General features: G+C 31.1%; 1 protein-coding gene across 1 annotated transcript in view; it reads left to right on the forward strand.

Annotated features, from left to right (window-relative positions):
• The first annotated feature begins 1,038 nt into the window (after positions 1-1,038).
• Positions 1,039-14,028, forward strand: part of LOC129957478 (cell adhesion molecule DSCAM-like) — a 538,584-nt gene continuing 525,594 nt past the window's right edge. Inside the window, exon 1 of the mRNA XM_056069803.1 lies at positions 1,039-1,102. Within this exon, the coding sequence (XP_055925778.1) occupies positions 1,039-1,102 (64 nt within the window). The remainder of the gene's footprint in view (positions 1,103-14,028) is intronic.

Raw genomic sequence — 14,028 nt, forward strand, 5'->3', positions numbered from 1 at the left:
ACGATCCGTGACTAATTCGAATTATGAGTTCATATCAAAATGCTCGCCCCGAGCGGCGCATCAACTCCCTCAAAGGTGCGGGTCTTCGTCAAAGTCTGTTCCTGTTTCCAACTCAGCCCGCAGATGATTTTTCTTTTTTGCGAAGAAAAGTGTTTAAGTTTCAGAGTGATAATCCCCTATCCCTGCGCCCTCTGTAGTGCAGGGGCTTAGCAAACACCGACCGGCACTGGAAGTAGAATGGAAGGAGAAACCGAAGAGAAAGGTGCACGGTATTTTCTATCAAAGCAGTGCCGGCAACGTGGTTCGAGAAAATGTGATATTTATGCAACTGAATTATCAGATTGCAAAGTTTTTCGCACACTTTTTTGATAAAGTTTTTTGATATTATTATCCCTTAAAAAATCTTCTTTATTTAATAAATTTGCAATAATACAAGATATCAATTATAAGTATTCCATCAAAGATAAGTTTGACATTGGTGATAAAGAATATAGGGAGAAAATGAAGTTTTTTGTAGAATTCCATGAAGGAATTATGCGATTATAGAAATTCTGTGAGAGTTAGAAGACATAGTTCTTATTAAATTTGCAATAAGAAAATATTTGAAAGTGGTGACTTGTTAGAAACTGTCAGGAGAATACAATGAACTATTTATTGATTTCATCATTTTGTATTTCTTTTATTTGTCGTAAGATAATTTTACACAATTCTACTCTTTAATAACAGTGCATAAGTGTAAAACTCTGATAATAAATATTTCATCTTAAAATTGTTTAACAATTCTAGTTAAATAGCAGAAAGGTGTGAAAAAAAGCAGATAATTTTTAAAACTATACATTATTGTAAATTTATTTGAGATTAACTAATGAATAGTTTTTATTTATGCCATTTAAATAACATACTTGGAAGATTAAGATAAAATGACAATGAGTTATTGAATATACGTGTCTTTTGATTGCATTCAATAATTTTTGGATAACAGTGGTGCTGATTTTAATTTACGGCAAGTTGTTTTACTAAAGGACATCTTCAGTCATAATGTCGTCTAATATGGATTTTATTGTGATATCATATGGAATATTCTTGTTGTGGATTTCACAAGGTATGTTATTATCTTTATAATTTTTCTTTTGAAGATACTATGAATGTTCTTGTGAATGCTTTCCGGTTTTGCAACTATATTAAGCAAGAGGTTTTTATTTTGGAAGAGCTATAACGCTATACTTATTACCTTAATATGCATGATATTAGGTTTTATACCTATTTCAGCTACATCAAACAATTATTAATATCAATTAACTTTCTTTAAATTAATCATATCGGTAATATTGGGATGATAAAAATGTTTTTTTTGTATAACATTAATGACCTGAAAAAAAATGGAAAGAGTTTATTGAATGGACTATTACGCTAAGCTGGGTATTTAAATTTCAATAAAATTATGTTTATAGCGATTCCAGCTACATAAATCACTTACTTATAGGATTTAACGTTTTTTTAATTAATTAAATTGGTGTGATCGAAAATATATACTAGGCTTTTATTTATGACACTAATGACTTAAGAAAAAAAAACGAATAAGAATTAATGCATTTTTAATGAGGTAACATTCAAATCAATATAAATTCAGAAATGATTTGACTAAAATAATAGACTATACAATATATATTCTAAAAATGTCAAATGCATATATGTTACGATTAATGTCATTAATAATAACATCTAACATGAGTGATTAATGGATTCATTACATTTATCGTTTATTTTTAATAGTAATAATTTAAACATATTGACTGTTACTTAGAAATTAAAAATTAATGTGATCATCTTCGCCGGTTTGATTCAATAGATGAATCAATTCACTTGTCGAAACAGTCACGTGATAAAGGGAACTGAGCATATCAACTGATACGTAATAAATTTTCGAACTTAGTCATTTCATTTGTTCCAGATAATTCGATTCTAAAATAAAACTGATGAATTGCCCTTAATGAGTATCACGTGAGTCCGATTCGACTCTATTTACTTCAATTACTAAAAGCTGTAAAAAAATCTAATTAAATATTGATAACGATATTTATGAAAAAGATGACTCCGTTACTTATTTATTATTTTGAAATTAGGTGATTTGCAGTAATAATTTTTGTTAATGTGCCTTCATGTATGTAGTTGTTCTAAACTAGTATATGAATGATAAACAGAGAATAATCAATCTGAGAACAGTTTGGAATAACCTATACATAAGGCAGATATAGTGTTTATGTGCATTCATCTATTTAGTTGTTGTAAACAAGTATACGAATGATAAACACAGAATAATCAATTTGAGAATAGTTTCGAGTAATCTATACATATGTCAGATATAATTTTAAGACGAAGGGAATGGAAAAAAACGGAAAGTTCCAAAATTAAACTTTCTTCTTCAAAACATAATAAGTAAAAAGACTTTCTATCTGGGATAAGACATATAAGAGATCGAAAAACTTAATTTTTAAAATAAAAATTAATTTTAAAACTAACTAAGTACATGATAAATGATTGGAGAATGTAATAAGGGTTATAATTATGTTCACTGCCGTTATAAATTTATTACCCGCTTAACTTGTTATTATGTAAAGAGCAAAATATAACTGTTGTTGTTGTTTCAAATGTCACTTGTCATAGACAAGCCCACAGGATTTAAAAGTCAGTGATTTTAAGCCGAGGATGCGTCTCGTGTTTTTCAGTAGCGCCATCTAGGGCCAAGGGTGCGACTTAGATACACACACATCAAAAACCTTTTTATGGGGCGGACTTCATTCACTTCATTCACTCGGATGTGCTTCCCACTGGAAGGCTTTTTCCGTGGCCAGTGATGGTCCTTAGGACTCAACTATATTTCTAGCCAGAGTTGCTTTCCGATCAATCAGATTTAATCCAAATGCCTTAATTAGGCGGGGCAGAGTAGGTCATGCGATTCCAAGGAGCCCTGTACATCTACCCCCTCTCACTTTTTTGGTGACTAGGCCATTGGCTTTCTTTTTTTCGCCACAGAATATCCCAGAACTTGGAATCTCTAGGATTCCCTGTCGGTTGAAAGGATATACGAGGGAGTATTTATTAAGATAAAAGAAATACACATAAAAAGACATAAAATATCAATATACACATAAAAAGTAACTATATACAATATTATAATGATGAAGGAGGTGTTCGGTGGGGAGTATGAGTAGATGAAATTTATTGAAGTTAACATATTCTGGAGAAGAGCTTGATTGAGAAATAAAACGAAAATTTATACTGGGCTTGGATCTGGAGAAATCAATTCCTCGTTCTCTTGTAGGAACCGCACAAGATTTCTAATTTCAACCTTGGACATCTTGTTTCTCATAACGTTGGTCCACCAGATATTTTCTAGGTCGTGGGTGAGTTTTTTGAGATGAAAAAATGGGTGAGAGGGCAGCTAGTGGCATAATGAAGGGGATCGCCTACTTCGCCGCAGCCACATTGGTCAGATGCTTTAATATGGAATCTCTTGAAATATGAAGGGAAAGGGTCATGGCCAGTTGCAAAGATAATGTCAAGCCTATTCCAAGATGATGGGTTAAAGGACGCTTTTGAGATGATTTGATGGATGTTTCTCCCAGTTGAGCCATTGTCCCATTCTTCTTGCCATCGCTGTAGGCTCAATTCATTTACAATACTTTTCAGATGGCTTCTAGGAGCTGGGTATTGAACGGGCGTACCTGCAGAAATGGCCTGTTTGGCTAGGGAATCTGCAACCTCGTTTCCATTGTGGCCTACATGTGCTTTAACCCATCCTAACTTAATAGAAGGTTGGGGGAGCAGAATGGCTTGAATTTCCTGAACAATTGGGCTTGAGGTGGAGAATGAACTGATCGCTTTTAAGCTGGACTCGCTATCACTCCATATTTTAGCTTTATGATCAAATTTGCTAGCCCGTTGACATGCTTCCTTAATGGCCAGCAGCTCTGCCTGAAAGACAGAGTTCTGTTCATTCAGTTTGCCGAACCACTGATGAGTAATTTGTTCTTTTTGGAATACGCAGTAGGCAAAGCCGGTTTTTCCCTCGATTTTGGACCCATCTGTAAAAATATCTGTCTAGTTTGTAGGTTGTAATTCTTGTTTGAGGGAAATTATGTCCTCAAGAAGAAAGTTTGAGGGGAAGATTTTTGTTTGAGAGCATTTCATCTCGAAGTTCTCAGGATGGAATGTTATATTCTGAATTTTTCTAGGAAACTGAAGACGACTTACTCTTACATAGGTTGCTTCTGCTTGCGCTTTGATGTGAAGTGGAAGAATTCCTTCTATAACTTGCAGTGCTGCCGTGGATGTTGTTCGGAATTCTCCAGAAATACTCAGGAGAAATGTTCTCTGTATTGAGATTAGGATTCTTTGTTGTCGGGATGAGAGAGGATAGGCCCAGGCTGATGCTCCATGTAGGAGCATTCTCTCGGCAACGGTGAAGTAGAAATGACGCCTGAATTCTTTTTTCAGACCCCATGGGGAGCCAGCAATTCTGCTGAGATTTTGGTATACAAGACTCGCCTTCGTTTTGGTGTTAAGGAGGTGAGGAAACCAGTTAAGCTTATTGTTGATGGTAACACCGAGATATTTTAAAAATTGTTGCCTTTTTATTGTTACGTTATTCCATTTAATTGTTGGCCCGTTGACTAATTTGCTTATCAAGATATTACATGATTTTTCTATGGAGATTTGAAGGTGATGCTTGTCGGTCCAGCACTTGAAGATTGAGAGAGCATCCTGGGCGGCTGATTTCAATTTTGTTCTTGTTGATTCGGCTACTACAACAAGTCTGCAAATGACTGGAGGTGAATGTTAAGTGGTCATTATTCAGAAAGAATTTCGTTTGCGACAAGCTTCCAAAAAACTGGTTCAGAACAGGATCCTTGGGCGCAGACTTTCTGCTGTGACCAGGCGGCAGTGCCTTGAGATGTTTGAAGGACTTCTCTATTTTCTAGGACATCTTTAAGTATTTCTGTAGTTTTTTAATTGAATTTAAGTTTATCAAGGTCATTGCGGATGGAATAGAATTGCAGATTATCGAAAGCTCTTTGGATGTCTAAAGAAATTACTAGAATGTGTTCGTTTTGCTGTTTGAAATTATGAATTTTTTCCGTTAATTGCTGTATTGTGTGGTATGTGGATTTTCCGTCCCTAAAACCAAATTGGTTTGGATGGAGCAAGTCATGTACTCTGAGGTGATGATTAAGTCTCTGCAAGAGGAGTTTCTCAAGGGTTTTGCCAATGGTGGAAGAAGAGAGTTGGGGCGATAAGAACTTATGTCTGTTTTGTTCTTACCCTTCTTGTGAAACAGTATTATCATTCCTTTTTTGAGTGGAGTAGGAAAGCATTGCAGTTTGAGGCACTTATTGAAGAGGGTGTGGAGAATATCCGGGAAGTTCTTGTTAATTTCTTTCAATATTATATTGTCTATGGAGTCAAAACCTAGTGCGTTTTTAGGCGGGGCTTTACGAAGGATTTGTTTTATTTCGGTTTTTGAAAATGTGGTTCCGGAATGAAAGGACTATTAGGGATTTCGGGAAGTGCAGTATCTTGGGCTGGAGGGTAAAGAGCCTTGAGGATTTCTTGTGCGAATGTGTTAGCTTCCCCTACGTTGTAGTTCCTCAAGAGCTTGAAGAGTTCTGAAGGTGGTTGGGCGTTTTTGATTTATGCTTTATATGGTACACCGTATGGGTTTGTTGAATCGGTGCAGAGATTATGGAAGGAGGACCGTTTTGCTTTTTTGGTGGCCTTTTTGAATTACTTTCTTTTCTTTGATTCTATTTCTTTAAAATGTTGCTTGAGAGTGTTGTACTCTTCTTCTTGATGCCCTGAGTTCCTTTTTCTTAATTTCGAGCCCCTGTGTCCACCAGTTGATGCTATGTTTAGTCTTGATATTTTTTACCTAGTAAGTTGTTTTGCATGCCTTGAAGATTTCAAGATGTAAATTAAATGTGGCTGCCGAGAGATCTGCATGATTCTGAGAGGAGCCTATTGAGTTGAGAAGTTCTGGGATTTTTGTGCTGAGTTGCTGAATCATTTTACTGTGACCGCCATATGCTGTTTTAAAACGATAGTAGCTCGAGCCTTTGCGTTGAGAGGAGATATGAATTTTGATGTATTTATGGTCACTTAGAGAGTAATCTCCGAGGAATTCCCAATTACAGATTGAGGCGAGGTATGCTCCTTTGACGATTGAAAGGTCTGGCCAGCCTTTTTCATTGTTAGTTTCAAAAGTAGGGGGAAATTTTTTGTTGTTTAGGAGAAACAAATGATTTGCTGCGATGAGATCTTCCACTAAAGATCCTCTGGCATTTTCATCTCTTACGCCATTGGCTGTCACTTCTAGTAGTGCGAATTTATTGAGTCACAAAATCTATCCCAATGTTAAGGATCTTTGAGGTGAAGAATTCCATGAGCCCCCCCCCCTCCACCCCAGTACATATACATCGAATCACACATTGCCCGAATAATGGTAGTATTTAGAAACATAAACTTGTAAAACTGATTTTAGAACCATATTGGAAGGAGTGTGAGTTTTTGTTGTCATGGCCTCAATACGAGTGTTGGAGAAAATTTTCTCTTATGAAGGCAGAGACGAATCCAGAAAAGTGAGCACCTTTCAAATCTGTCAGCTGGGGGAGATGGACAGATATCTCCAATGCTTAATGACTCACATGACATTTATATATGGGGATTATGAATCACTCTGCAAAAATCAGAAGATATTTACTAAAACAACAGAATTTCAACTTCTTACCAATCATTAATATACATTAAATAAGCCGCCGAATTCTTAAATGTTAAATAAAGTTCTTACAAAAAAGTAAATGTTTAGACAGATACACAACTATTTAATAAAGGCCTGAATTTTCCAAATCATTAATCTAATTATATACCAATCATTGACTTCGGTAAAAGTATCCCAATCCATTTGATGAAAAAAAAGCAGCATATATCATTACTTAACTTAGCCATTCTATAAGCCCAGATTACCTCTTTGAGACAGTAAATTGGAATCGATCCAAACTTTCTTCTTTCCTCTTTTTTTCATTGCACAGTAATAGCCTAATTAGTCTTCAGTTCTTACTTTAAGTATTAAGTCTAATGCCTTACTAATCCAACTTATCTAGCACTGAACAGAAATCTGTACAGAAAATAACTTTTCCGTGCAAGGAGTTAATCACATAATTGATAATGCAAGAGGTAAGATAAATACTAAATATTTCCATGTTTTATTAATCAATATCAAAGCTACATTAATCTGTTAATTAATATCATTCATTAATATCAAATATCAAATTAATTAATATCAAGCATTTTAGTTCTATCTGTATTCTTTCTTCTATAATATAAAGTGTTTTTAAATAAATATCCAGAATTTGCAGGACCATAAAAAGAAAAGAAAAACAAAGTAAAACATTGTTGTTCAATGGAAATGAAATATAATAGTTGAAAGTTTAAATTAAATTTAGTTATAAGTGATTGAACGATTTCAAGAGTATACGATAACTCATCCTAAAATTTTCAAAAAAAAAAAAAAATTAGATTATTTGAAATGTTGCAGATATGCCTGTTTTTTGGTTCACCAGCCTCAATTGTCACCAATAAAACGAGTATTTTCTGTGTATTGTAAACTTGGAAAAAAAATCGATTATGGTAAGTATGCATAACTGCAGTCTTTCAAAGTTTCACAGCAGAAATGTAGAAAAATTATGCGATGAGTTGTTGTACCACCTCGATATCATTTATATTTCTAGAGGGGCTCAAATTGGAAACTTATAACTGAATTGAATTGAAATTTTTGATTGTTAGTTTTGATTTCCGAAAAACCACTAGGTTGTAGTCATTTTTCTTTTCCTTTATTAGATCTACAAATTTAGGAAATTCATTTAAGAACACACAGTACAATAAGTTCATATCTTTTATGGGATTGTATGCCTTCAGCAAATGAAAGGTTGAATAAAGTAAAAGCTTATTTTCAATTAGAAAGTTCTACGATAAAAAAATAAACGAAAGAAATAATTAAAGAAGAATGAAAAAATAGAATGGAAGTTTATACTTAAAACGAAAGTCTTTCGTTTAAATAACCTCAATTTTGCTTTCTCTAAGTATTATTGATCATATAATGACAGACATGTCTTGAAATGGCTATTTCCTTTTCTAGTATCGAATTTTATTTTTTAAATCTTCATAACTTCATAATGAGATTAGTTGAGACGGAATTTCACCGAAACAATCTTTAGTAAACATAATTAATTTAAAATGTAATTTAATTAATATTTTTTAAAGATTTATTTTTTTAATGTTTAATGTAAAGAATGGCTAATTAATTACGAATAAAACCAAAAATTTAATTTTTAAATTTTTTTAATAAAAGGTATGCTTTTAATATACAAAATATTATATAATCAAAGTTCAAATTACCAATTTAAACTATCGTAATTGCAGATTCCTATTAATCTTAGAAACATTCTTAGTAACACTTGGCTTTAAATCTAATTTTTATGAAATAAAAATTTTATAGAATTGATAGCCTTTCCTTTCAGGACAGTTTTGAAAGCTGAAAAATTTCTCGTATTTGAAATGCTTTGACACTTTACGATTCCATTTAACAAGAAATTTGAAACTGAAGAATTCGGCTGAAAAACTTGCAAGAATGCAACCGAAAAGCAACAAATATGGTTCGATTTCCATTATCATGATAAACACCTTAATGAAGTTTTGCCGAACAGGCCAACAATAAATTCGGATTCAACAAGAGTAATAGAATATAAAAAGTTTGTAAATCACTTGACAACTGCATGATTCTGTTCAACTGCCCATTCTTCGCCAGCATCAAACGGTCTCCTTTAATGATGATCTTTGACACTGGACATTTTGGTATTTAAAAAATCCCACACTTTATGAAGAAAACCCAGAAGACAATTGTCCAAAGTAATATACATAAATATATTTCAAAAGTTATTGAAAAAAATGATGAAAAGTTCATCCGAGAGTGGCAAGTCTCAATTCATTTTTTTTACTTTCAAAACGTTTTAAAGTTAGTGTGTATATCAGAGTAATGTGTGAAGAATTAAAATGATGAACGGATGCATATTTCGAAAATTGTAACATGTCCAGATTACAAGAAAGAGTGCGATATGTATTCAGATTAAGAGCAATTGTCTCTCTAAGAGTCTGTAATTGCAAAAGGAGCTCACAAAGATCTTAAATCTACAAATGGAAATCATCGCTGGTAATCCGCCTAAAACATTTCCCGGGGTGTTTAATAAAGGTGTTATCTCCCACAGTAAAGTTTGGACATTGGGCAAAGCTGCCAATGTCTTGCATAATGTTGGAGAATAATAGTTACGAAATACTGAGCTGGTGAGAATTTAGCATCTTTTCTGTATTTAATGTGTAATTCTTAAAATTTTTTAATGATTAACATCTGGCATTTAGTTATAGATAGCCGAAAATCAAATTCGTGATTTAGATGCGTTTTATACAAACTATTTAAACCAAAAGAATAATTACAATTGTAATTACAAAATCGCATTCAAAATGTCACACTCTTAACTTACTGAGGTTTAGAGTTACAGCGTTTAAATAATTGTAAAAGTATAAATCAACATAAAGTTAAACGATTTAGTTCCAAACCTGATAGCTATTTGCAATTTAAGTGCTTAATCTATGAACCAAATTTTATCCAAACTAATTGTCTTCACTTTATAGTTATATTAGGACAGTAGAAAAAAAAATTCTCTCAATCGATTTTCTTCAAATTTTGATGGGTGTGTTTTCGAACTGTTGGTGGTTTAAAATATGGAGATTCGATAAAAGCTTGAGATCGAATTCTTTGAAGATTGCAAAATTTTATATTTTGTATTCGAGAAAGTAAGCTGATATAAACCGAAAGTCTATTACTAACGTATTTTTTATTTATAAATGAAGAGTTTCATTTTTCAATTAAACATTCAAGAAAATAGTGTCACGTATGTAGTCTAGTGTGGAACTCAATGACACACACAAGAAGTAGAGCTAAACTAATTTATTAACTCAACTCAGAACACAGTGACTGGCAAATCTTCTGCTTTTATACTAGCAGGGAAAGTTCCAGAATACTTTTCTGAAGACAGTAAGAAAAGTCCAGAACACTTGTCTGGTAAACGAATGAAATGTCCAGTATCTTCTGGAACATGAAACAAAGGAAAACATAAAATCAAGGGATTAAATATTTACACATATTACGAATCGCATTGGATCTAGCGGGATTCGAACTCACGGTCTCTTGATTATGAGACCAGTGCTAAGAACATTCGGCCATGGAGATTCGGCTGACTTGTTTTCAATGCGGCAATAGTTTGAAGTAATACTCCTCAACTTTCTATCATGCAAAGCGGTAAAAATTAATTTGTTTCGTTCAGACTGAGTCGATTCAAATATCACTCTGATTTGCGATGAGTGAAATATTAGTATCGCAAAGATTCACTATGATTGTTTTTGCATAATCACAGATAAATCACACATTGATTTTTTTCCATTTTAGTTTGTTATATCATTTAAAATATCTGCTTATATTCCAGCTTAGACATCCACAATATGTAAGTTATATCAACAAGGTTTTTTTTATAACCCAAGGTGGAAGACTATAAAACTGAAGTTAAATAAAATCCAGAAATTTCGTTTTGAAATGAATATATAAAAAAGTATAAAAGAATATTGAATATATCCTCAATAAATATTTATATTTGTTTGTTTTTATCGTAATCTTTCCAACATAGCTACGTTTCTGAGTGTCTAAATTTGTTTTGTATAGTATCGTCAGTATTTTGAATGTAATTTTATAACGTTTCATTTTCAATGTTTTGATAATTATAGACATAAGTAAATTTAATTTCATTCTGCAATGTCTTACATTTTTATTAAGCATTTTTAGCCTAATAATATTATTATAAATCTAAACTAGAAAGGAAATCTAAACCGATATTATTCGAATTTGAGATTCAATTATTTGACGTTGTACTATTTATATCTTTAAACGAGCAATTCATATATATATATATATATGAATATATATATATATATATATATATATATATGTGTGTGTGTGTGTCAGGATCATTCACGGAGAAAAAATTACTGACACAATTGTTTTGTTTAAAAAATCTTAAAAATACAAAAAAATATAAAATTTGTGGAAACGGAAAGTGTAGGACATGTCCTTTGGCAGATAAGGAACAGATCAAAAATGAAAACTCAAAATTACAAACATTTTGTAAAAACAAAAATTTGATTTATCTCCTTAATTGTTCAGAATGTAATTTAAAATATATTGGCGAAACTAGCACCGAGCTTAATTTAAGAATTAACAATCACAGATCCGATATAAAAAACTTCATAAAAAATAGGACCACTGACTTCGAACTGGAGCATTTTCAAAACCATAACTTTAACAATATTAATATCTACATTCTAGAAGACAATATTAACGAATTAAACAAAAGATTAGATCTGGAAAACATTTATATTTGCAACCTGAAAACTTTATTTCCTTATGGTCTCAATAGTAAATTAAATGGGGAAGGTTATGCAGATTTAAACAATAATTGCATTTATAACAAATTTAACATTTTTAAAAATTTTCTAAATAAAGATAACTTTTCTAAAAGATTTAAAAGAGGTAAAGGGAAAGGAGGCAATTTTCAAATTATATTTGAGGAATTTCAAAATTGCTGTAATCTGGAACACAATAGTGAAAACATTCACAGAATTAGGAAATACATTTTTGGTCTTAGAAATAATAAAATGAAATGGTTTTTAAATAATAAATTCGGGGCATTAGAGTTTAAAAATTCGTACACTAAATGTATTATTCTAGATCTTATTAAATGTAAACTTAACATTGGAAAAAACGATTTACTTTTTAATAATAAAAATAATGTTTACAAAGAATACTGTGTGATTAAATTCTTGGATATTTACTTCGAATATCTAAAATTACCCAAAATTATACATAATAATAATATATTTTTTCCTCTTGCAGATAAAACTAATGTATCAATAGCGTTTAGTTACACTTCAACTTTAAAGAAAAAAATTTGTAATTATAATTACTATAGCAAAAATTTAGATAAAATAAATAAAACAGATTGTTACTGTAACAAGGAAAAATATAAAGATTTTATAGATATTGATAAAGGTCATATTATTACAGGTAATTTAAAAATTATTGAATCCAACTCTTTAAGAGATTTGATGGGAAGAGGAACAAAATTTAGATTAACAGAAAAAATAAACCATAACAAAATTTTGATTTCTATTGGTAATGATTTGGATGTTTTTATTGCCAAATTATCTAGAAAATACCACTGGCCTGCGGAAGGTTTCGGGGAATGGAAAGTGAGAATTTTAAAGGAAATTAAAATAAAATTAAATACTGATTTTGACAGATCTAAAGAACGTGGGATTTATTTTAGTAAAACATTAAAAAATGAAATAAAAAATTTAAAAGAAAAATTTGTTATTACAGTAATAGATAAATCAGCAAATAATTTCTGTTTAATTTGTAAATATTATTATAAAGAACTTTTAATTAATGAATATAACTCTAATGCAACTTATATGTTAAAGAACACCGGGAAAAAGGAATTAGATAAAAGAATGCTAGCTTTCGCAAAAAAAACCAAAACTAAGACTTGCTCTCTTAACTATCCTTATTTATTCCCAACAGTTAAATTTCATAAAAGTCCATTAAAATTCAGATTCGTAACCTGTAGCACTGGTAGTTATAATTACTATACGGGTAAACATTTCTTTAAATACTTAAAAATTATCCTGGACAAAATAAAAAATGAAGACAACTTTATTATTTCTAGTAACAAAGAAGTATTGGATTTTCTTAAAGATAACAACATTAATAAACTTAATACTTTTGATTTCGAAAATTTATACACTAATCTACCTCATGAAAAATTAATAAAGGTCTGCACTTTTATATATGACGAATATTTAAATGAAAATATCATTCCTAAAAATAACTGGCTTGAGTTATGTAATTTTAATATTACTGAAAATTACGTGTTTAATGGTATTAATTTTTATAAACAAGTCAAGGGCATTCCAATGGGGACAGCTTTCTCAAGTGCTTTAGCTAATATTTTCCTGCATTACTATGAGAAAAAAATAATTAAATATAATTTAATAAACGGGTGGAGATATATTGATGACCTACTTTTGATTAACTTCGACAATACTAATATTATTACTAATTGCTATCCAAAAGATTTAATTCTAAAAGATACAAATATAAATCAACTTGAGGCTACCTTTCTGGATTTAAAAATCGAAATTGCTAATGATAAAACAATAGTTGGTATATACGATAAAAGGGATGATTTCAACTTTAAAATAACAAAACTATGTAACTACCATTCCAATCTAAACTCTAAAATTTTCAAAAATCTAATTTTCTCACAAGTTAACAGGATCAAAAGGGTTTGCAATAATAAAAATTCTTATATTGAAGCATCAAATATCCTCCTTAAAAATTTAATTAAAAATGATTTTCCTAGAAATTACTGTAATGTCAATTTTTTAATTAAACAAGGTATGGTTTGGGATTAATCTTTTGGCTTAAATAAAAATAGAACTTTACTTGCATATTGGATCACTCAATAGATGGCGCTGGGTGCCTACCTCTGTTTACATAATTTACCATTAACTTTTAAAAACAGGAAATCACAATCGATTGTTTAAAGTTTCCTTCACTGTTGGATGGTATGTTCTGGCCTTCCGTTTTTAATTTTAATTTTAATTTTAATGCTGTTTTTGTTTTTATTGTTTTGTTTTTATTGTATTTTTACTTTGTGGTTTTTTTCTAATTTGTTATTTTATATTTCCTTTCTGTTAAAATGGTATATCTCTTGAGCATAATTTCAGGGGATTTTCGGGTCACGAGGAATCATTATTAGACTTATGTCTGTTTGTCCTCACAGAAAAAATCCCTTTATTTGAATCCCT

Source organism: Argiope bruennichi, chromosome 11, assembly GCF_947563725.1.
Source record: "Argiope bruennichi chromosome 11, qqArgBrue1.1, whole genome shotgun sequence".
Lineage (NCBI taxonomy): Eukaryota > Metazoa > Arthropoda > Arachnida > Araneae > Araneidae > Argiope > Argiope bruennichi.